The 22,256-nt window shown below is 43.8% G+C and overlaps 1 protein-coding gene across 3 annotated transcripts in view; it reads left to right on the top strand.

Annotated features, from left to right (window-relative positions):
- The window catches only part of ECI2 (enoyl-CoA delta isomerase 2), a 192,431-nt gene that overhangs the window by 107,424 nt on the left and 62,751 nt on the right, over window positions 1-22,256 (top strand). For all 3 annotated transcript variants that reach the window (XM_030208681.1, XM_030208688.1, XM_030208698.1), the window contains exon 7: window positions 10,234-10,354. In XM_030208681.1, coding sequence (XP_030064541.1) covers window positions 10,234-10,354 — 121 coding nt within the window. The remainder of the gene's footprint in view (window positions 1-10,233; window positions 10,355-22,256) is intronic.

Raw genomic sequence — 22,256 nt, 5'->3', positions numbered from 1 at the left:
CGAGAACGCGGTCTCAGTTCTTTTTCTGCTTTGGTGAGGAGAGGGCATGTTTTTTTTTTTACTGGCTCTTCACAACACTTGGTCCTAAAGAGTTTTTTTTGTGTCTTTCAGCAATTTTTGTTCCATTGTAATTGTGTTCTCAGTAGTGGAACCCCATTTTTTTGTGTCTCTCATATATTTTTAGCTTATTTTGCTTGGTTTTAAGTTTCCTTTCTTTTTCGTCATCATTCGGCCACTTTTAGGTCTTGACTTTGGCCTGGAATTTTCCCTTTGTTTTTTTGCCATGCCTTGCCCTTTTTCAGGCACCATTGCTTCGTTTAATTTAGCCGAGGAAGTTTTCCTTCCATGTCCACAAAGTTTTCTAGTGGCTTTCCTTCCATGTCCACAAAGTTTTCCAGTGGCTTTAAGTACTGTACCCCCTGCAATCAGACGATCTCTGGGAAGGACATCCATTCTTGGTGTCTTCAGTGTCCTGGGCCCCACCATAGCTCATCTAACTGTGCTTTATATCTTTGCATGAAGAAGAGACGCAGGTTTCCAGAGAGGCTCAATGAGAGAGGACTTTTGGAGCATCAAGGTCGGAGGCGTTGGCAATCGGTAAGCATTGGTAAGCATGGCTGCTGCTAGACCACACTGGAAACATTGAAGCATTGAGTGGGTCTCCACTTGCCTTGAGGCTTCCTGCTTTGCAGGTTCCCTCGGGACCATTCATTGTCGGAACCAACCCCGAGGCGACATGTGGATTCAGTGTCCTCATTGGCAGTGACACGCTACAGGCAAAGGCCAAGAAGCATCAACGCATGGTGCTGGGAGCTCCAGGGCATCGAAGGATTCAGCACCAGAGAAGCGTTGACACCGGGAGGACCACTCTCCCTCCATACAAGAGGTGACAATGTGTCAGTCTCCCAACAGCCAAGACCCAGCTCCCGCATCGATCCCAGCAGCTCTGCATCCTGAGCTTGAACTGTCTCCCCAGCTTTTCTCAGTGTTGGCCCTCAATGAGTGCATCCGGGCCTTGCTCCCTGAGCTGCTGGATGGCCTAATGCAACAGCACCAGTGTGCAAAGGCATCGGGGGTGCTTGCGCCTGCCCTGCCTACTGTTGCGGCCTCTGACACCAATGCCGCATGCGGCTCCAGTATCAACTGCCACCCAAGCTGGAACTGACTTCTCAATGCCGTTCTCAAGAGCATGGTTCCTTCACATTGAAGCAGGTTTGTTCTCGACACTTCCATCAGGAGGTATTGTCTGACACCAAAGAAGAGCGCTCATGGGATTCAGAGGAGGATCCGAAGTACTTTTCCTCGGATGAGTCCTATGGATTTCCCTCTGAACCCTCCCCTCCACCTGAAAGAAGACAGTTTCCTCCAGAGAGCATTTCATTCCCTTTTGTTAAGGAAATAGCTGATGCTATTCCCTTTCCTTTGGAAGTGGAGGACGAGCCCAGGGCCAAGATGCTCAAGGTCCTGGACTACAAGTCTCGTCTTAGGGAGGTCTGTGACTGTCCGTCTCCATGAGGTACTCCAATTACTTGTTAGGAACTAGGAGTCCCCTCTGTTGGTCCCGGTCATGCCCAAGAACATCGACACCCAATAGCTGATCCACAGTGCACCTGGTTTTGATAAGCCTCAGTCGTCTCACAATTCCATGGTGGTGGAATCTGCTCTCAAAAAGAGCTAGGAGTTCCAGGGATTATGCCTCAGCGCCCCCAGGTAGAGAAGCTAGAACCCTGGATTCTTTTGGAAGGAAGGTGTACCAGGCTTCAATGCTCATTTTCCGAATACAATCATACCAGCTCTTCATAAGCATCCACTTGCGAAACTTGGTGTGCAAGTTGTCAGACCTGGCTGAAACACTCCTTCGGAGCAGGCCAGGTCACTTCGTTAGTTGGTCAAGCAGCAGAAGGCGTGTTGAAAGTTTTTCGCCAGGGGCACTTACGACACTTTTGATGTTGCAGCCAGGATCTCTACTCAGAGTATAGCCATGCACAGACTCTCATGGCTGCGTGTTTCTGAATTGGAACATTCTGTTCAGCAGAGGTTGGCAGATGCACCATGCCATGGGGATAACCTTTTTGGAGAGAAGGTTGAGGAGGTCGCTGACCAAATCAAAAAACATACTGATACCATCTCTCCTCTCTCCCGATGGTCACCTTCTGCATATACCTCCTCAGCTAGGAGGACTTTTGGCAAACCAAGGAGGCGTACCTATTACTATCAGAGGCGTAGGTACAACCACTCAGCTCGCCAGCCTGGTTCAGGCTCAATCCCAGCGTGCTCGTTCACATCAACAGTGTGCACCAAAGGCCCTACTGCTCCCCAGGCAAAGCAAGGAATGAGCTTTTGACTGGCTCCAGCAGAGCATAGCTGCACTAAGTGTCCATCCTGGACAACATGACAATCGAAGGGGGGGGGGGGGGGGTGGAAGGCCCCTTACCACCTCCAACTGGTGAGTTCTTCAACTAGTTTATCTCAGATAAGCGCTCAATTGATATCTAAAACCTCCAGATTGCCCACCAAGAGCTCATTCCTTTAGCTCTCAGCACAGGCAGGTACTTGCAGAGGAGCTCTCGGCCCTTCTGAAGGCCCACATGGTTGATCCCATTCCACCAGAAGAGGAAGGGTGGGGATTCTATTCCAGGTACTTCCATGTGCAAAAGAAGATGGGGGATGCGTTCCATCCTAGAACTAAGGGCCCTGAAAAAATTCCTAGTCCGAGAAAAGTTCAGGATGGTTTCCCTGAGCACCCTTCTCCCAATGAGTCAGGAAAATGTTTGGCTATGCTCTCTGGATTTAAAGGATTAATATACTCGCATCTCAATACTTCCAGCCCAACGGAAGTATCTTTTGATTTTGGCTGGGAACATATCACTTTCAGTGTTGCCTTTTGGCCTCGCATCAGCTCCTAGGGTCTTCACCAAATGTCTAGTGATAGTTGCGTCATCACTACACAGACTGGGAGTCCATGTGTCCCCATATCTTGACGATTGGCTGGTAAAGAGCACCACTTTGGCTGGTGCTCGGGAGTCCATGCAAATGACTATTCGTGTGCTCGAGCTAATAGAGTTCGTTTTAAACTACCCCAAGTCCTATCCGCTCTGTCCAGAGATTGGAGTTCATAGGAGGCCTGCTCGATACACAGAAGGTTCGAGCCTACCTTCTGGACACGAGATTGGGCACTCTTGTTGCACTCGCTTCCAATGTTCAAGCTTCTCAGCAGGTCACAGCTTGGCAGATGTTGATATTGTTGGGTCACATGGCTTCCACAGTGTATGTTACACCCATGATACGTCTTTACATGAGACCATCTCAATGGTCCCTGGCTTCTCAGTGGTATCAAGCCATGGTTAGTCTGGAAGATGTCATCCAAGTGTCCACAGAGCTTGTAAGCTCCCTTTTGTGGTGGACCATTCGATCCAGTTTGACTCTGGGGCTTCCATTCCAGCCACAAAATGTGCTGACAACAGATGCATCTCTCCTGGGATGGAAGGCTTATGTAGATGGGCTTCACACCCAAGATCTTTGGTCCACTCAGGAAACAAATCTTCAAATCAATCTCCTGGAGCTTCGCATGATCTGGAACACTCTAAAGGCTTTCAGAGATTGGTTGTCTCATCAAATTGTGCTCATTCAAACAGACAATCAGGTTGCAATGTATTACACCAACAAGCAGGGGGGCACTGGATCACGCCTCTGTGTCAGGAGGCCGTTCGGATGTGGCATTGGGTCGCCAACTTGGCATGTTCCTTCGAGCCACTTATCTGTCATGCAAAAACAATACCCTGGCCAACAGACTGAGCAGGATTATGCAACCACACGAGTAGTCTCTCAATATGGGCATAGCCTGCAAAATCTTCCGAGCGTGGGGCACCCCCTTGGTGGACCTTTTTGCCACTCAGGTCAACCACAAGGTCCCTCAGTTCTGTTCCAAGCTTCAGGCCCATGACAGGTTAGCATCAGATGCCTTCCTGCTCAATTGGGGGACAGGTCTTCTGTATGCGTATCCTCCCATACCTCTAGTGGGGAAAACTTTGTTGAACTTCAACCATGATTCTGATTGCATCGTACTGGCCGTGATAGATTTGGTTTCCTCTTCTTCTGGAGTTATCCTCCAAAGAACCATGGAGATTGGAGTGTTTTCCGACCCTCATCATGGAGAACGAGGGGTCTCTTCTACATCCAACCTCCAGTCTCTGTCTCTCACAGCTTGAATGTTGAGAGCCTAGAATTCACTTCCTTGGGTCTTTCGGAAGGTGTCTCCCGTGTCTTGCTGGCTTCCAGGAAAGACTCCACTAAGAGGTGCTATTCTTTCAAATGGAGTAGGTTTGCCGTCTGATGTGAGAGCAAGGCCCTAGATCCCTTTGCTTGCCCTACACAGACCCTGCCTGAATACCTTCTACACCTATCAGAGTCTTGTCTTAAGACCAACTCTGTAAGGGTTCACCTTGGTGCTATTGTTGCTTATCATCAACGTGTAGAAGGTAAGCCCATCTCTGGACAGCCTTTAGTTGCTCGCTTCATGAGTGGTTTGCTTTTGTCAAAGCCCCCTGTCAAACCTCCACCAATGTCATGGGATCTCAACATTCTCACCTAGCTGATGAAAGCTGCTTTTGAGCTACTGAATTCCTGCCATCTGAAGTACTTGACCTGGAAGATTGTTTCCTTGGTGGCTGTTACTTCAGCTCTTAGAGTCAGTGAACTTCAGGCCTTAGTGGTGGATGCACCTTATACTACGTTTCATCACAACAGAGTAGACCTCCATACTCACCCTAAGTTCTTGCCAATGGTGGTATCAGAATTCCATCTGAACCAGTTGATTGTCTTGCCAACATAATTTCCCCAACCTCATACCCATCCTGGCAAAAGCAGCTTGCACACTTTGGATTGCAAGAGGGCATTGGCCTACTATATATAGTGGACCAGGCCCAGCTTTTTGTTTCTTTTGATCCCAACAGGGTGGTGGTTGGCATCGGGAAATGCATTACAGTGCATGCAGCTTAAGTGCAAGGGTCTAGGACCAAAGAAATACATGCAGTTAACCGGAGCGTGCACTTAACCGTTGTGACCCAAAGAAGCTTGACATCTGAAAAACATATACAATACTGTTTATTATACAAAGTATACAGTCTCCATTAACTGACGTTAGGCTTACTTGAAGTAATCAGTTATAGTCCTCTGTACACTATTGTGTCTGTGAGTTCCATAGACTACGTCTACCAGACAGTAAAAACTGTCATAGTACTGACATCCAGTGGCCTCCAGATAGGCCCACACGGTGTTGAGACTCTCCAGTGCTCTTGCAAAAGTGACAGGAGGTTGTTGAATTTCGTCAGCATGTGCCTCGCTGCTCATTTCATCATCTGTTTCATCATCAGCTGTTGCCTGCGTGTAGGTGCATATCTGGACATCAGTGCTATCGTCAGCTGTTTGTAGATTGTAATCAACAGCTATATAGTGATGGAACTCCTCTTCAGTAACACTGGCTGGTATGTCAATAACCTCTTCATCTGACACGTTTGCAACAGCTGCATCTGTTTCATCCCTCTCCACATCCTTAACAAAGCTTGCCCGCTTGTAGCAGTTCACAATGGTTGCCTGTGTAACATGATTCCAGGCTTCTTTCTGCATATGTAGGGAATCCAACAGTGATAGATTACGAGCCAGTTCAATAGCACGTTTGCCACTCTGGTCATCCATAATGCTCATCAGACGATGTAGCACAAGAGCCCGATAACGTTTTTTGAAATTGTCTATTATGCCCTGATCCATAAGTTGGATCAGAGAGGTAGTGTTTGGTGGCAGGAAGACCACCTTGACGTTAGCCTGACATCATCACTGTGTGCAGCACAATTATCACAAAGCAACAAAATCTGACGCTTTGTGCCCGCATTCTAGTGTCTAACTTCTTTAGCCACTGCTTCCAAATTCCCCAGTCATCCATGAATTTGCGTTAGCCTCATATGACACAGGAAGTCGCTTAACTTTCTTGAAGCAACGGGGCTGTTTGCTCTTTCCAATGACGAGGGGTTCCAACTTCTCACTCCCATCCATATTGCAGCAAAGGAGGATCGTCAGTCGGTCTTTCAACGTTTTACTTCCTGTAGTTTTAGCTTCTTTGAATACAAGTGTTCCATCAGGAATTGTCACAAGGTGCAAACTCATTCAAGATGGTAGGAAGAACTGAAACAACCCAATTTTCAGCACCAAAGTCATCAGCGTCTTGTTTTTCACCATGCTGTTTCTTGAATTTTATGTTGTTCCTCTCCTTCCATCTTTCCAACCATCCAACAGTGGCTTTGAATTCAGTTAGTCCATGACTTTCAGCTAGCTGATTAGATTTCTCCATAAGCAATGGACCACTAACAGGAAACAGTCTTCTCCTGACTTGAGAAAACCAACGAAGAAGAGCATCTTCTACATCCTCAGCTTTTCCCGCCCGTTTTCGTTTCCTGTGTGGATTTGTATTGCTTTGCTAGTCTTCCAGAAGCTGGTCTTTCTGCTTCAAGATACGTGAAATTTGACTTGGATTGATAGCATATTCTTTAGCAATAGATGCTTGACTTTGTTTTCTAATTTTTTAAGAACTTCTATTTGTTCAGCCAGTGTTAAAGTCTTTCAGTTGCGTGATGACAACGACTCCAGTGTACACTGTAACAACTTTCAACTTTCTTTCGCTTATTCTGCCTGTGGCAGTTAACCAATGAGATTTCAAATTTACCGCCCCTTTGTCACTTGCCAATTGGCTTCCATATTCCGTGCATGCGCTTTTGTGGAGTCTTTCCTGTAGAGGAGCGGTCTTAAACCATGCATATAAGTGAATCTTGCACTTTTCAGTGGTGCGCTAAACCGAAGTTTGTCCCCACATGAGGTCAGCCTCCATTGAATAAATTTGCAAAGCTGCGACATGGTCTTCAGTCCACACATTCACATCACACTACTGCCTTGAGCAAGATATCCAACGTGACATTCAATTCAGGCAGACATTGTTACAGAACCTGTTTGGGGTCTAGAATCCAACTCCACTCTCCTAGGTCTGTTTTAATCTGTCCCAGGCTGCACTCTAACTCAGTTGTATATAGTTTCAGGTTAATCTGTTCCAGGCTGCACTCTAACTCAGTTGTATATAGTTTCAGGTTAATCTATATTATGTCCTTGCCTTTGCAAGGCCCAGTTGTCCAGTGTTTGTTGTTTTTGGTGAGCCTGGATGCTAGGGATTCCCCACTTGAGAAGTTCTGAGAGAAGAGGACATTTATCTGGTAAGTGAACACTATTTTGCTTTTTGATTTGGGAGCCTAAAGATTGAGGTTTAAAGGAGGAATTGTAGGTTAGTGATAGGCAGAGTAAAAATATAAAATAGCAAACTTTATCAACTAATCTCTATACTCTTTTCCCCCTAGTTCTAAAACTTGAACTTTGTACCACAGCATTAACAGATAGCCTCTAGCAGGCACTGCAGGACCTAGTTTAGTCTTCATCCCGTCCACCCTGCCCACCCACCTACACCTAGCACAACTCTTCATTTATAGTCCGTTATTGTAATTAGGATAACAAGCAAGGAGTGCTCTTACAGTTTTAAAAATATTTCATTACCATCTAAGAAGAAAACACTACATAAATCACACAATATATCATATAAACTAAAAGACATTTTCATATTAGGTTAATATCCTTAATACTTTAGAAAGTTTTAAATTATTTAAAATCTCAAAAATACTAAGATGAAGTCAGCAGTCCAGCAGCGAGAGGGGTGCTACAAAGTCTTGCATTGTATCACATGTATGATTATCTCCCAGTTGGTGAGGTTATATATGTGTGCCCGATGCAAAGAGCTCCTAACTCTCAGAGAACGAGTCCGTTCTCTTGAGGCTAGAGTAGCAGACTTAGTGGAGCTGAGGGAGACAGAGAGGTACATAGAGGAGACAAATGGCCTAGAGGTGGGAGTAACTAGTGAGGTAAATTTGCTGATGACACAAAGTTATTCAAAGTTGTTAAATCTCAAGAGGATTGTGAAAAATTACAAGAGGATCTTACGAGACTGGGAGACTGGGCGTCTAAATGGCAGATGATGTTTAATGTGAGCAAGTGCAAAGTGATGCATGCGGGAAAGAGGAACCCGAATTATAGCTACGTCATGCAAGGTTCCACGTTGGGAGTCACCGACCAAGAAAGGGATCTGGATGTCGTCGTTGATGATATGTTGAAACCTTCTGCTCAGTGTGCTGCGATGGCTAAGAAAGCAAATAGAATGTTAGATGTTATTAGGAAAGGAATGGAAAACAAAATGAGGACGTTATAATGCCTTTGTAGCACTCCATGGTCCGACCACACCTCGAATATTGTTTTTAGTTCTGGTCGCCGCATCTCAAAAAAGATATAGTGGAATTAGAAAAGGTGCAGAGAAGGGCGACAAAAATGATAAAGGGGATGGGATGACTTCCCTATGGGGAAAGGCTAAAGTGGCTAGGGCTCTTCAGCTTAGAGAAAAGGCGGCTGAGGGGAGATATGATAGAGGTCTATAAAATAATGAGTGGAGTGGAAAGGGTGGATGTGAAGCGTCTGTTTACTCTTTCCAAAAATACTAGGGGGCATTCAATGAAGTTACAAAATAGTAAATTAAAACGAATCAGAGAAAATCTTTCTTCACTCAACATGTAATTAAACGCTGGAATTCGTAGCCAGAGAATGTGGTAAAGGTGGTTAGCTTAGCAGGGTTTAAAAAATGTTTGGACGGCTTCCTAAAGGAAAAGTCCATTGTCCATTATGGGTGGATTGGCCACTGTTGGAAACAGGATGATGGACCTTTGGCCTGTACCAGTATGGCAATACTTATGTAGTAAGCCTGCTTGTCCTCAGAGAAGGTGAAGGTACTTACCTGTAGCATGTGTTCTCCGAGGACAGCAGGCTTTTATATTCTCACAATCCCTCCCATCTCCCCTTGGAGTTGTCTCTATTATTTTTGCTGTAGTATTAGGAGACCACGTTCTCGCGGTGGGCGGGAAGGCATTCGTGCATGCATGGTGTAGCATGTCTTTGCACTGCAGAAAGCTCTGCTTATACTAGTTTTAAGTTCCGTACCGGGCGACACGGGTTGGCGTCACCCACTTGTGAGAATATAAAGTGTGCTGTACTCAAAGAACACCTGCTAAATGGAAGTATCTTCACTATATTGAGACTATCACATACCAAGAATCATAGCCTATCATCACCTGCTATGTTTCCATATCAGGATTACTGGAGGAGATTTATAGGTCCATGTTAAGCTTTCACGTCAAATGAAATTCAATTTCTTAGCTCCGGTTGGAGACTTCAATCAATGATGCTGATAGACCATGGAAATAATTTTAGAAAGTCTTTTTCATGTGTAAATGCAGAAGAGTAGCTTTTCTAAACTTGCACAGCTATATATGTGTATATAAGTGCATTCACTGGTTAATACATAGATACTTATACATGTGCTGCGTTTTGGGAGCGGAGTTGTGATGTATGTGTGTACACACGTAGAGTGCATTCATACATTTGCAATTATCATAAAATAGGTGCACAATTCATTTTTAAGTGCCCTGTTATAAAATTCCCCTCTGTGTGTGGTAATTACTGATGGCCGTGTTTTAAAAGGCTGAATAATGCTGAAGCCTTCCAGTCCGGATTCCTGATGCGCTACTCACAGATACCAAGTTATCCAGTTCCATGCTGGAGATTTTGAGTTAGTCCTGGATTTCTTGACCACCCCCATCTTGGTGCATTATGGGACTTGCAGCACTGATTGCAATGGGTAGGATTAGGCACTACAAATGCCACACTGCTTTGGGATATAAGTTCAAAACCAGAACTGTCTCAAAAGCTCCAGCTTGGAACTGGGCAACTTGGCATCTCTGGCACCACTGTTAATTTATCTTCATCCTTCAAGTGGAAAGTTAGTCTAGATATGCTTGTTTGAGATTGCATTGTTAACATATAGTGATGCAGAAGAAACTTTGGGGTCCTTTTACAAAGGTGCGCTAATGTTTTTAGCACGTGCTAAATGTTAGAGATGCCCTTATGTTTCTATAGGCGTCTCTAGCATTTAGCATGCACTTACATTTAGCACGCACTAAAAATGCTAGCGCGCCTTTGTAAAAGGACTCATTTGTGTTGGGAGAAGGGAATTTAAAATGGGTGTGGCAGTTCAAACCAATTAATAGAAAAGCTGCAAATAGTAGATGATTCACAAAATATTGCTAATGTTTTTTATCCCAGGAAGTTCGTGGGCCTTTTTATTGATTTTCCTAAACCACTGATTGCAGTGGTGAATGGTCCTGCTGTTGGAATCTCTGTGACTTTGCTGGGGTTGTTTGACATTGTCTATGCCACAGAGCGGGTAAGTTGCTAAAATCCTGCTGTTCAATGGTCATTTGAATAAAGAAAAAGTGAGGCACTTGAAAAAATGTTTGAAAAAGTATATGTCACTTAAATGTTGTTTTTACCTATGGCATTTTCATAATGGCCCAGATCTAAGATATTGGAAGTCAATTTAGAAGTCTTGCATATTTCTGCTTGTTGAAATAGGCCAAACAAGTTTATCTTTCTGCTGCTGAGTCAAATGATTCTCAGATTCTAAAATTGTTCATAATCTTTTTAAGGACCCTGCAGATCATCTCATTCAATCTTCTCTTTCAGGCATAGAGCTTGCAAAATTTTTTGGAAAAAAAAAAGATTGCTGATATTGGGTCTCAGTTTCCACCTACATCATCCATTGACTGTTTAGATGCATCCAGATCAAACTCTAATGATGTGATGTCTGCTGATCAACATTGGCATGATTTTAAGGAGGCTAATTTAGATCAGATAGGTTATTGCATCGTTTCTTTTATATTTAAAGAAATTTCAATATATTTGACAAGAAAATTCTTGAACAGAAAAGAACAATGTCACAGATCAATAAAGGATATCATACATAAAGAAGAGAAGAAAAAAAAACTAATTGCTGTAATACTACCATCCTCTTTATATAATCCTTAAAAAAAAAACTATTACAAATTTTAATATACATTGATTATGAGTACATTTGTATCAAGTCCACTCAATGGGAGGAGGCAAGGCACAATTCAAGGAACCATCAAAAAAGAAAAATGGTGTTAGATCAACCCAAGTATTAATTACGGAGTAGATATTACAGGAGCTGATAACAGAGGGGGTGAGACAAGGGTTTGCTTAGAGTCCAGAAAAGATACCAAATGATCCATTTCAAAGAAAACATATTTAACTGACTAATCACACATTTACTAGGAAAGTTAAGCCAGAAGGTTTCCCCTCCCCCCCAGCTGAAGAATACGTGGACGTAATTTCAAAAAAGACTGACGCCTTCTTTGAGTTTGTCTAGATACATCAGGAAAGACTCTAAATTTTATGGTTCAAAAAAAGTTCTTGTCTATGACGAAAAAAGTCTTCAGAATCCAATCACAATCTGGTTGTAAGACAAAATATACTATTAGGGTAGCAGTTTGAACTCCAATAGTTTCGTCCTCTATTGTCTAATTTAACTCATCAAATGGTGCTCACTGTTAATAATTGACCAAAGGGTTTCTTAATATAAGGTAAAAGATAATACATTTTTGAAACCGGAGGATATGCTTGCTCTGGTATTTTCAAAATTTCTGATAAATATTTCTTAAAGATAATTAAAGAAGCAACATCTGGTAATTTAGAAAAACTTATAAATCGTAAAGTCTTCATTTTTTGCTGGTTTTCCAAATTTTCTATTTTCTTTTGCAACATTAAATTCTCCTCAGTTGAGGATCACGTGATGCACGGCTAGAGAACGGGTGTCGTCGTGCTGAGCTCCCACCTCCCCCGCGCTGTTTTTTCAATTAAAAACTTTACCTTCGCCACTTTACACAGCGGTAAAACACACCGACGGCGATCTGAAAAACCGGGGCTTCGCTAAGGAGTGTTGCGGAGTCATAGTTGAGCGCGATGGCCGCTAAATCGGTGAAGAAAGACAGCGCACGAACTCGCACAGCAGATACAAAGATGGCGGACAGAGAAGAAGAAGGCCCGAAGTCAATCAGCTGTGCGAGGGCGGCGGAGGTGGCGGCGGCGGAAGTCTCTGCCATGCTGGGAGCGTCGGTAGATATAAAACTCCAAAAGATAGCAGAGCAATTAGGAGGTATTGATACTAAGCTGGAGACCATCCAGTCAGAGTTTTCCCACTACAAACAGCGGCTCTCCGATGTAGAGGACCAGGTACAACAACAGGAGAAAACGCAAAATGACTTGAAAAGCAAGGTGGACAAGCTGGAAGACCTGGAGAACAGAGCTTGCAGGAGTAACATCAGAATGGTAGGCCTGCCTGAAAAGATTAAAGACTCAGAGTTGAAAGATTTCTTGGAGACCTGGCTACCAAAAACTCTGCAATTACAATCACTGGCGGGACCCTTAAGAGTGGAACGTGCTCATCGGCTGGGACCTGGAAACCCGAAAGATCCGCGCCCCCGAATTGTTATCTTCAAAGTCCTCAATTTTGCTCATAAGCAGGAGATTTTTAGAGCCTTTCGGAGGGCAGGAACTGTACAATATGATAATAACACTGTGCGCTGTTTCCAGGACTTTTCGGCTGGTGTATCCACGCAGCGGAGAGCATTTCGTGAGGTGTGTCAACAGCTATTTGCCAAAAAAATTCAATTTGCTTTGCTCTACCCGGCCCGTTTAAAGATCTGGCACAAGGGGAAACAGATCATATTCACCTCGGCAGCGGAGGCCAAGCAGTTTGTGAAGAGGGACCTGGTTGCTGAAGAGCCAGCGTGAAGGAGCACGTGTAGAGACTTTGAAGGTACATTGCAACTGGTGCTTCTTGGAGGCTATAGTGGAGCTTGCAGATCAGGAGGACTTGGACAAAGTCTGGATAATTGATAGCTCAGAGAGCGGTAGCTGGCCCAGGAACCGGAAGTTGCTGCAACGGTCTAACTATACCTGTTACCACTGTTTAAATTGTTGACTGTTTATTTGATTGGGACAAAGGGCTGAAATGTGGTAAATGTTTAGTGATTGAGTTTACTGGGGGAGGAGGTAGATTATTATGATAGTGGTCTCTGGGGATTTGGTAGTATAAATGTGGATTCAGTTAGGTGTGATAGGTGTAAAGGGAAGTCGGAGCTAAGATGTAATGGTGGTTTTTGACAAGAGGGTACTACATGGGGAGGATGTGGGGGGAGCTCGCGTGATCCTAGACCACGGTAAAACTGTGGAGCGGTTCTAGGGAGGGGGGATAGGGAAGGGAAGGAGGTATCTGACAGGGTTTTATTCTCTGGGCCAGAGTCATAGGGGATTGAAGAGGGGAGCCCCATGGGCTGGGGGGATTCTCTCATTTTGTTCACAAATATAACCTTTTATGTGTTAATATTTGACTTTTGGTACACTGGGGTCACTTAAAATTGTCTCTTGGAACATTGGGGGAGTTTCATCCCCCATAAAGAGGACAAAAGTGATCCAGGCGTTGAAGCGGCAGAAAGTAGATATTGCCCTGCTGCAGGAGACACATCTATCATCGAAGGAACATATAAAGTTTAAAACAGGCTGGGTAGGTTCATTGCTAGAGGCCCCAGCAGTGGGGAGGAAGGCTGGGGTGTTAATTCTCTTCAGGAAAGGTTTACAAATTAAGACTATATCTACAATAATGAGTTTGGAGGGGCGATACATTGTGGCCTCAATGGAAATTGAGGGTCAAAATCTGGTGCTCTGTAATGTATATGCCCCAAATGTGTTTGATAAAAAAAATTTTCAGGGGTTAATTACTCAGTTAACTACGTTTAAAGGGGGGAACTTTATCGTGGGAGGAGATTTCAACCTAGTGGTTGATCCCCTGCTTGATAGATCTGGTTCTGGTGCTGGGAGTTCGGGAGGGGGTGCCCAGGCCTTGACTCTGCTTTGTGAAGCACTAGACTTAATGGATGCGTGGCGTGTCTTACATCCGTCAGACAAAGATTTCACCCATCTCTCCAGAGCTCATGCGTCGCAGTCTCGCATTGATTATTTATTTGTTTCAAGCTCTCTTTTCTCACAGATAGTACAGGCGGAGATGGGTCCTTATGCAGTCTCGGACCATGCTTTGATATGGCTGAGATGGGTGAGGCCCATAAAGGCGGGGTGGTATGCGTCTCTGGAGATATCCCTTAGAATTAGTGGGGGATCAGAAATTTCAGGCATTTTTAACAGAGAGGATGGCGGGTTATGCATTCCACAATGATATACATAGGCAGCAGCCGCCCCTATTTTGGGAAGCAAAAAAAGCTGTATTGCGGGGGGACATTATTTCCTACTGTGCTCGAGCTAGGAAGATTCGGGACAAGGCGATTTTGCGTTTAGACTTGCAGATTCGCAACTATAGGAGGCAATATGGCCGACATGCTACTGATGAGAATAGGACACTACTCTTGGTCGCACAAAAAGAACTGAACGAACTACTACACCAGAGGGCCGTAAAGACCCAATTTTATTATAAACTATTTCAACATGGTAATAAGGCCGGGCAGTTGCTGGCAAATATGGTGCGGAGCAAGAGTGGAGTTTCTAGAGTTCTACAGTTGAAGACCTTAAATGGGCAGATGCTAAGAACAGATCAGGAAATAGTGGACTGTTTTGGCCAGTTTTATGAGGCTCTCTATGCTAAGCCGGAGGATGAGGGGCTGAGCGCAGAAATGTTTTTGGATTCTGTAGAGTTACCTAAGCTGTCCCCCCGGCAAGTGCAAAGGCTGAATAGTCCAATTGTGGAAGGAGATCTTATGCTAGCATTGCAACAAAGTGCATCTCATAAAAAGCCGGGTCCAGATGGCTATCGAATGGAATTTTACAAGCAATTTTATGAGAATATTAAAGACCCGCTTCTGGCACTGTTTAATTTTATGGTGGAGGAGAGGATTATTTCGGATACGATGAAAGAAGTCCAGTTTGTAGTTATCCCGAAGGCCGGCAAGAACGTAACAGACCCTGGATCGTATAGGCCAATTTCCCTTCTCAATGCGGATGTTAAGTTGTACGCTAAAATATTGGCAAATAGGTTGGCAAGGGTGCTTCCAGATCTGTAGAGGAGGCTCAAGTAGGATTCATGAAAGGAAGAACAGCGGTTCGGAATATCCGTGCCATATTGGCCTCCCTGGAGACGGTGAAATATCAACGTTTGGCTTCTCTGTTAATCAGCTTTGATGCAGAGAAAGCTTTTGACATGGTGAGGTGGCCCTACTTGTTTGAGACGTTGAAGCAATATGGTATTCAGGGGTCTTTTTTAGATGCCATTAGGGTGCTATATTTGGAGCCTTCAGCTTATGTCTGGGTAAATGGGGTGCGCTCCCGTTCATTTAATATCTTTTGAGGCACACGGCAAGGTTGCCCACTTTCTCCCTTATTATTTGTCCTGTCCTTAGATCCCCTGGTTAGAGCAATACAATCCCATCCAGAGATAAAGGGGGTACCGATAGGACTCTCACAATTTTTATTGTCTGCCTTCGCGGATGACCTGCTAGTACACCTGACACAGCCCCTGCAGTCACTCCCGGCTCTGTTAGAACTTTTTCAAGCAGGGTTTAAGCTTAATTATACAAAATCTTTGGCATTGGCCTCTCAAGAGGAGAAGAAAAGGGAATGGGGACGGACCTTTCTTCTTAAGTGGGTACAGGAGTCGTTTTGCTATCTGGGAATTTGGCTGTCCATGAATTCATCAGATATATATTGCCTAAATGTAAACAGACTGTTAGGTGCAACGGAGGTGCGATTGAACAGCTGGGTGACTCTGCCCCTCACACTATATGGCCGCATTCAGTTGTTTCGGATGGTAGAATTCCCCGGTGGCTGTATTGTTTGAGATTACTGCCAGTCCTCATATGTCAACGAGACCTTAAATTACTATATCGTACTGCTGGGGAAGGAAAAAGGCTAAACTGTTGTTGATGGGTCACTGGAAAGAGGGGGGGCTGGGGTTACCAGACTTGAGATGTTATAATAGGGCATGTTTTCTGAGGTATTTTGGGGATTGTTTTTTTGACCGAGAAGATTACACGCCTAAAAAAAATAGGAGGACAGTTCTTTGCCCCTTGTCATTTCTACTTTCTGTTACAGGCACCTAGAGCTTGCATTCCAGAGCATCTGAGGAATAGCTTGCTGCTGGCATCTTTGCGAACCCTTTGGAAAGATCTGATGGGCATTTGGGGCTTGCAGACAGAAACGTCGGACATGTTACCAATTTGTGGGAATTTATTTTTCATGCCTGGGATAGATAATAGGACATTTCAAACTTGGGGGCAGTTGGGCATTAGTCGTTTGGAACATCTTTTGAATGAGCAGGGGACGTTGTTAAACCTGGGAGCTTTGGGTATCGGTTACGATATGAACAATATATTTGCCTATAGTCAGATAGCACATTATGTGAGGTCCTTAGATCCGGAGGCTCTAGGATCCAGACATTGTCACAAGGTGAAACAGTTTTTGGAAGGAGGGGGAACGGCTCGGCTTTCGGTCTCAAGGTTGTACCAGTTGTTGGGGAAACTGCCACTTATGAAGGATAGAGAGTTGATAAGAATGCGTTGGGCTCGAGATTTAGCAAGACCAGGACTGTCCTTGGACTTTGATAAAATGACATCTCGGATACCGGAAATGACAGGCAATGCGGGCCTCCGTGAATGCCAGTACCGAATTCTTCACAGAGCATACCTTACAAAAACTCAGCTTTTTAAGATGGGCAGGGTAGAAAATCCTTTGTGTGAGAAGTGTGGGAGGCTACCGGGATCTTTAATCCATTGTTTGTGGGAGTGTTACCAGGTACAGCATTTTTGGACAGCGGTCTTGCATTATTTGTTCTTGTTGCTGGGTTCAAAAATTGTATGTTCACCGGTAGGAATACTGCTGGACAAGTATGAGATCTTTGCCTTGCAGGGTACGTCTGGGAAGCATTTGGTTCGTAAAGCCTGCTTGGTTGGTAAGCGACTGCTTCTCAGTCAGTGGGTAGGCAGTTCTCTCCCGGATTTCTGGCACTGGAGAAACAGGTTCCATGAGCTGATGCTTTTTGAACGCCGGGGGGTAAGAGGCTCTTCTAAGAGGAGGAAGTCATTTTTGGACATTTGGGGCCCATACATTCAGTCACTACATACAAGAGGTAGAAGTATGGTACTCAATTCCCTTTGATTCTGGGGGGTGGGAACAGATTATATGTTAACTTTTAGAGGTCTCCTTAGTTTGGGAGGGTAGGGGTGGGAAGGAAGAGGAGGTAGATAGTAAGGGGGAGGGTTGGGGGTAGGATAGTAATAGGGGCAATAAATGGATGGATGTGCTTCTCCTGCTTGGTGGCCAATAAAACTGTTGATTTGCTGAATCACAATGTAGGGTGGGGTGGAGTTAGAGCTCAATGTAACAGGGCAGTACCAAATAATGGCTAAAGTGTTTGGTTCACGATTCATACTTTATTGGAATTTTGCCAAATAATACATATGTTGTAATTGGGTACATTCTTAAAAATGTAATATATAAGTATATTGGCTGTTGTAATACACTGAATTTCTAAATGTACAAGAATGGGTTTACCCATAGGTAAGAGGGGGGAGGGAAGGAATTTAGATACAATACCAATAAATACCACACAATATGAGTATAAGTTGAACTTACCATTTTATTTTGCTGCTCATTTAACAATACAAATGTAAATATTTTGGTTACAGTGAAATGGTTGGAGAGGAGGGAGGGGGAAAAGGATAAAATATTGAAGAGAGAGTAGGGGGGTGGGTTGTTTGGGGATAAAAGACGAAAATGATTTGACGTTTGAAGAAGGATCGATAGTTGTCTGTTGTATTAGTATTGTTATTTGTTGAAACATTATGAATGTATATGTCACGTGATACGTCAATAAACAGATTTAAAAATAAATTCTCCTCAGTTAAAGCACTTTGTCCATCCTTAAGTTTAACAATATCAGACTTAGTTGAAAGTTCAAAAGACTTTGATTGTTGTATCTTAGTTTCCAATTCAACAATTTTTTCAGGAATTAACTGAGTAGACATCACCAATGTAGAAATTTTATTAGAGAACGTATTTTCCAAACTCACCAAAGCGTCCCAAATCATCTCTAGGGTGATCACTTCCGGTTTTTTCAACAGCAAAGAATTAAATTGTTGAAGTACCTTTATCTGGGCTCCTTCACCTCCCAAATCAATCAACTCCTCTGTTTCTGCTCCTAATTCCACGACGGAAGATTGAACAACACAAACCTGCATTGCTGTACTCGGTGCTCCATTACTTTGGACTGCCCCTGCACCTGGAGCAAGCGACTGCTCCTTAGGTCTCGCCTATCCAGGACGCCCACACAGCAAGGCTGCCGGCATCGTCGTGGGACTCCACATTTCTGGGCTGAAGGAGGTGTCAACTTCAAGTGGGGGGAGCGGTTCATCCCCCTCCTCTCTAACCCGCGGCGAAGATATCTGCCCAGTTAATTCACCTGGGATTGCAAAGCAGTCCAACAGTCCCACCAAGGGAATAGCAGGAGCAGCAGGGTAAACCCTCTGCTTTCCCCTTCTTTTAGGCATAAGGGAACTAAGAAAGGTAAGAAGAAACTCAAACGAAGCTAAGGTGGGGTAGAGGAACAGCCTGCAACAACTTCCTACTCAGACGCCATCTTGTCTCAGGTTATTGCATCTTTTAGTAAAGGTTATTGTGCTTCTATGTTGAATTATCTCCCAAATGAGGGAATCTCTTGGTTATTACGTCTGGTCAATCTGATGCTACGGTGGGGCTATTATCCAGCCAGTATAAGTTCTATAATTCTTCTTCCTATAGTTAAAGATTGACTTAAGTCTACAGCTGAGTGTTCGAACTGTAGACCTATCAGAAATATTCTTTTTTGGCCCAGATATCTTAATCTGTTGTAGAGTCTCAGCTTCAGGAATATTTGAATTCATTTGATATGCTCAGTTGTCAATCTAGATTCAGAAAATACTATAGCACAGAAACCTGCCTTTTAGCTCTCATTTCAGAATTGAGTTGATAAGGATATTTACAATATTAAATGTTTTATATGTACTATTCTATTTTTATGCACCTGCTACAAAATTATATTGATTTTTACCTTTCATATCTAATTTAAGTGATATTTCATGTATCTTGATTGTACCACTTCTTTGTATTATCATTCCGTTAATGGTGATTACCATAACGGCATAATGTAAGCCACATTGAGCCTGCAAATAGGTGGGAAAATGTGGGATACAAATGCAGCAAATAAATAAATATTTCTTCTATCCTCATGCTGTTAGTTACCATGTGCCTTTGATGTGGTTGACCACGATTACTTATTACTTAGATTGAGTCAAATTGGCCTTTCTGGTAGGGTTTATGATTTGTTTTCTTCGTTTCTAAAAAATAGAAATTACAATGTGATCTGTAACAACGAGAACTCTCCCTTTTGGAAACCCAGCTGTGGGGTCCCACAGGGTTTCTCCCTCATTGTCCTTTGGGAGAGCTACTCATCTATGAATTTGTCTTACAACAACTGTGCAGATGATGATCAAATTATTTTTCCAGCTACGTCTACTATTTCTGAATTATTTGAATGCAGAAAAGACAGTTATGTTGTGGATCAGTGGTAAATCTTTTATCATTTCCTTCCTCAAATTCTAGACTAGGAGGTAAACTGATCCAACTCCAGGGTGCAGTTAAAAATCTGGTAGCCGAGGAAGTGATGTCCGCACAGAGAGATGGCAGCATGATTCTTTAGCTCCGTTGGAGCGGGAAAAGAAAACAAAAATACGCCTGAAATTAAAAGTAGATTATCCTTTGTACTCACCCTTGGTGCCTTGTGAGTGATGGCTGCATGGAAAAAGCTTGATACGTTTAAATATACTGCAGAGAGCATTGCAGAAAGTTGCGACGCTCCGGAACAAGATGGCAGAGATAGACATGGATTCGGATCCAGACCATGCAGAGTTTGTCGAGAATGATGGAGATCTTATAAAGCATGATGTAGCCCGTTGGTTTCAGGAGTTGAAAGCAGAAATGTTAGCAGTTCGGAAGGATATACAGTCAGCTATATCGGAGCTCTGGACTGGTGAAAGAGATTGTTAATTACCTGGAGCAATCAGAAGAGAGGATGGAAGGCCTTGATGGTGATATACAGGCATTAAGAGCAGAACTTAAAGTGGAGAGAAAGACAAGGACTGACTTGCAATTGGTGCTGGAAGATCTAGAGAATAGATCACGGCGGTGTAACTTACATTTTAAGGGGATACCTGAAGAAGATAAATATAAAGAATAGCGCCCAAGTAGTAAAGGAGATATGCACCTTTCTCTTGGCTACTGGTGAGAATACACCTGGTGACTCTGGGACAGGTACTATACAACTGGACAGAGCCCACAGACGTTTGGGACCCCAGAGGGAGTCTGTGCCTCGTGATAATGTTTCAAGACTTGGCTAAGGCCACACTTCAACGTCGCAGGGACCTGAGAGACATTACAAAGTACTTGCAGCAGTCTGGACTGAGATACCGGTGGCTTTATCCATTTGGATTACTACTTACTGTAGGTGGCCAGACACACAGGGCTCAAACTACGGTTGAGGTATGGAAAGCCCTATCGGAGTTGAGTTGCTCAGATTTGACGGTCCAGGTGGCTAGTGGAAGCACTTCTCTGTTACCTTCTCCACAGAAATCTACTTGGCAGAAAGTTCACTCTGATAGAGGGTGCCATACATCAGTGTCACAGTCCAAGAGGGGCGCAACAACTTGACTCATACTCTGTTTTGGACTGATTTATATTTAGTGGCTGCGATGACGTTCCATAGCAGAGTTCAGCAAGAGGACAAAATGCACAGTCATTTTGGGTTTGATTTATAAGGGGAATGTGTGAGTGTGATGGATGGATTGGATGTATGGATAAGGGGAGAAGTGGAGTGCAGGATTGAAAGCAGTGGATGAAGTTACTAGTTTACCTGTTTAGTTCAGTGTGACAGGAGGTGATGGGTGTATAGAAAGTATGTTTGTGAGACCTACTCCAGCGGTGATGCACTTCCTCAGGGAGATTACTGGCCGAAGGGGGTAATGGTCAGTTAACTAGGGGGAATGGGGTTGGGGGGGAGGGGAGGGAGGAGGGTTAGGTTGGGTTTATGGGTGGCCTTATGGGAATGTAAATGGTTTAAATGATCCAGGAAAAAGAAATATTATTTTTAGAGAGCTGAAACGTCTACATTGGGATGTAATTATGCTTCAGTAAACACATTAAAAAAAATATGGACTATTGCCCCAACACAGAGATTATAGTGGGTGTTTTGTGTAGTTGATTCCAGAGGGAGTAAAACTGGGGGCTTAGTGATACATATCAAAACAGGTGTCCCCCTTATTAAAGAGAATATATTTACAGATGATTCAGGGAGATGTTTGGCAGTTAAGGGACATCTCTTTGAGCAACAAGTGACTTTTATTAATCTGTATGCTGCAAATGTGGGTCATGGGGACTTTTTTGGTTATTTACAGGAAGACCTTTCTCATTTTCTTCAGGACACATGGTCCTGGGAGGTGATTTTAACCTAAATCATTAACAGCTTTTGACCATTCTAAGGGAGGGGTGGGGCAGCTTGGCTCACAGAGAGAAATTTCTGCACTTGGTTAAAGATTTAGACTTGTTGGATGTATGGAGATTGCAAGATCTGGGACAACGCTCCTACTCCTTTTACTCACATGCACAACAGACCTATACAAGAATAGACATGATCTGGTGCAGTTGAGCTTTGTGGGGTCATGTGCAGGATACCGATATTGAGAGGATTGAATGGTGAGAGACGTTGCACTTTCTGGAGAGTAAATGAGTCTATGCTGGGGATGCGGAGGTATGTGCAGAGATACGTGAGGTAATTAAAAATTGTTTGGAATTTAATGACACAGGTGTAGTATCTGATGGGACTCTCTAGGATGCTCTGAAAGTGGTGGTGCATGGGCACATATTAAGTGGGGCGCAAGAAGGAAGCGGGAGTGGGGAAAGAAAGAGTTTTGCATGCAATTAGTGGGTCTAGAGACATTGCACCAAGAGGGGAGAGATCCAGCCATTTTACCACTAGCTTGTAGAACAGAACTGCAGCGGATTCAGGTGGACCAGATGGAATTTCGCAGACGATTGGTCCAACAGAGGTTCTGTGAATTTAGTAATCAGGCGGGCAGAATGCTTGCTCGATATATTAGAAAACATCAGATTACCTATACTATCACTAAAATCAAGGGGACTGGGGATATCCTCTATTATAGTGACACGGAGATTTGAGA

This window comes from Microcaecilia unicolor, chromosome 1 (genome assembly GCF_901765095.1).
Source record: "Microcaecilia unicolor chromosome 1, aMicUni1.1, whole genome shotgun sequence".
NCBI lineage: Eukaryota > Metazoa > Chordata > Amphibia > Gymnophiona > Siphonopidae > Microcaecilia > Microcaecilia unicolor.
Note: the sequence above shows the minus strand (reverse complement) of the source record. Positions and strands in the feature narration are given on the sequence as shown.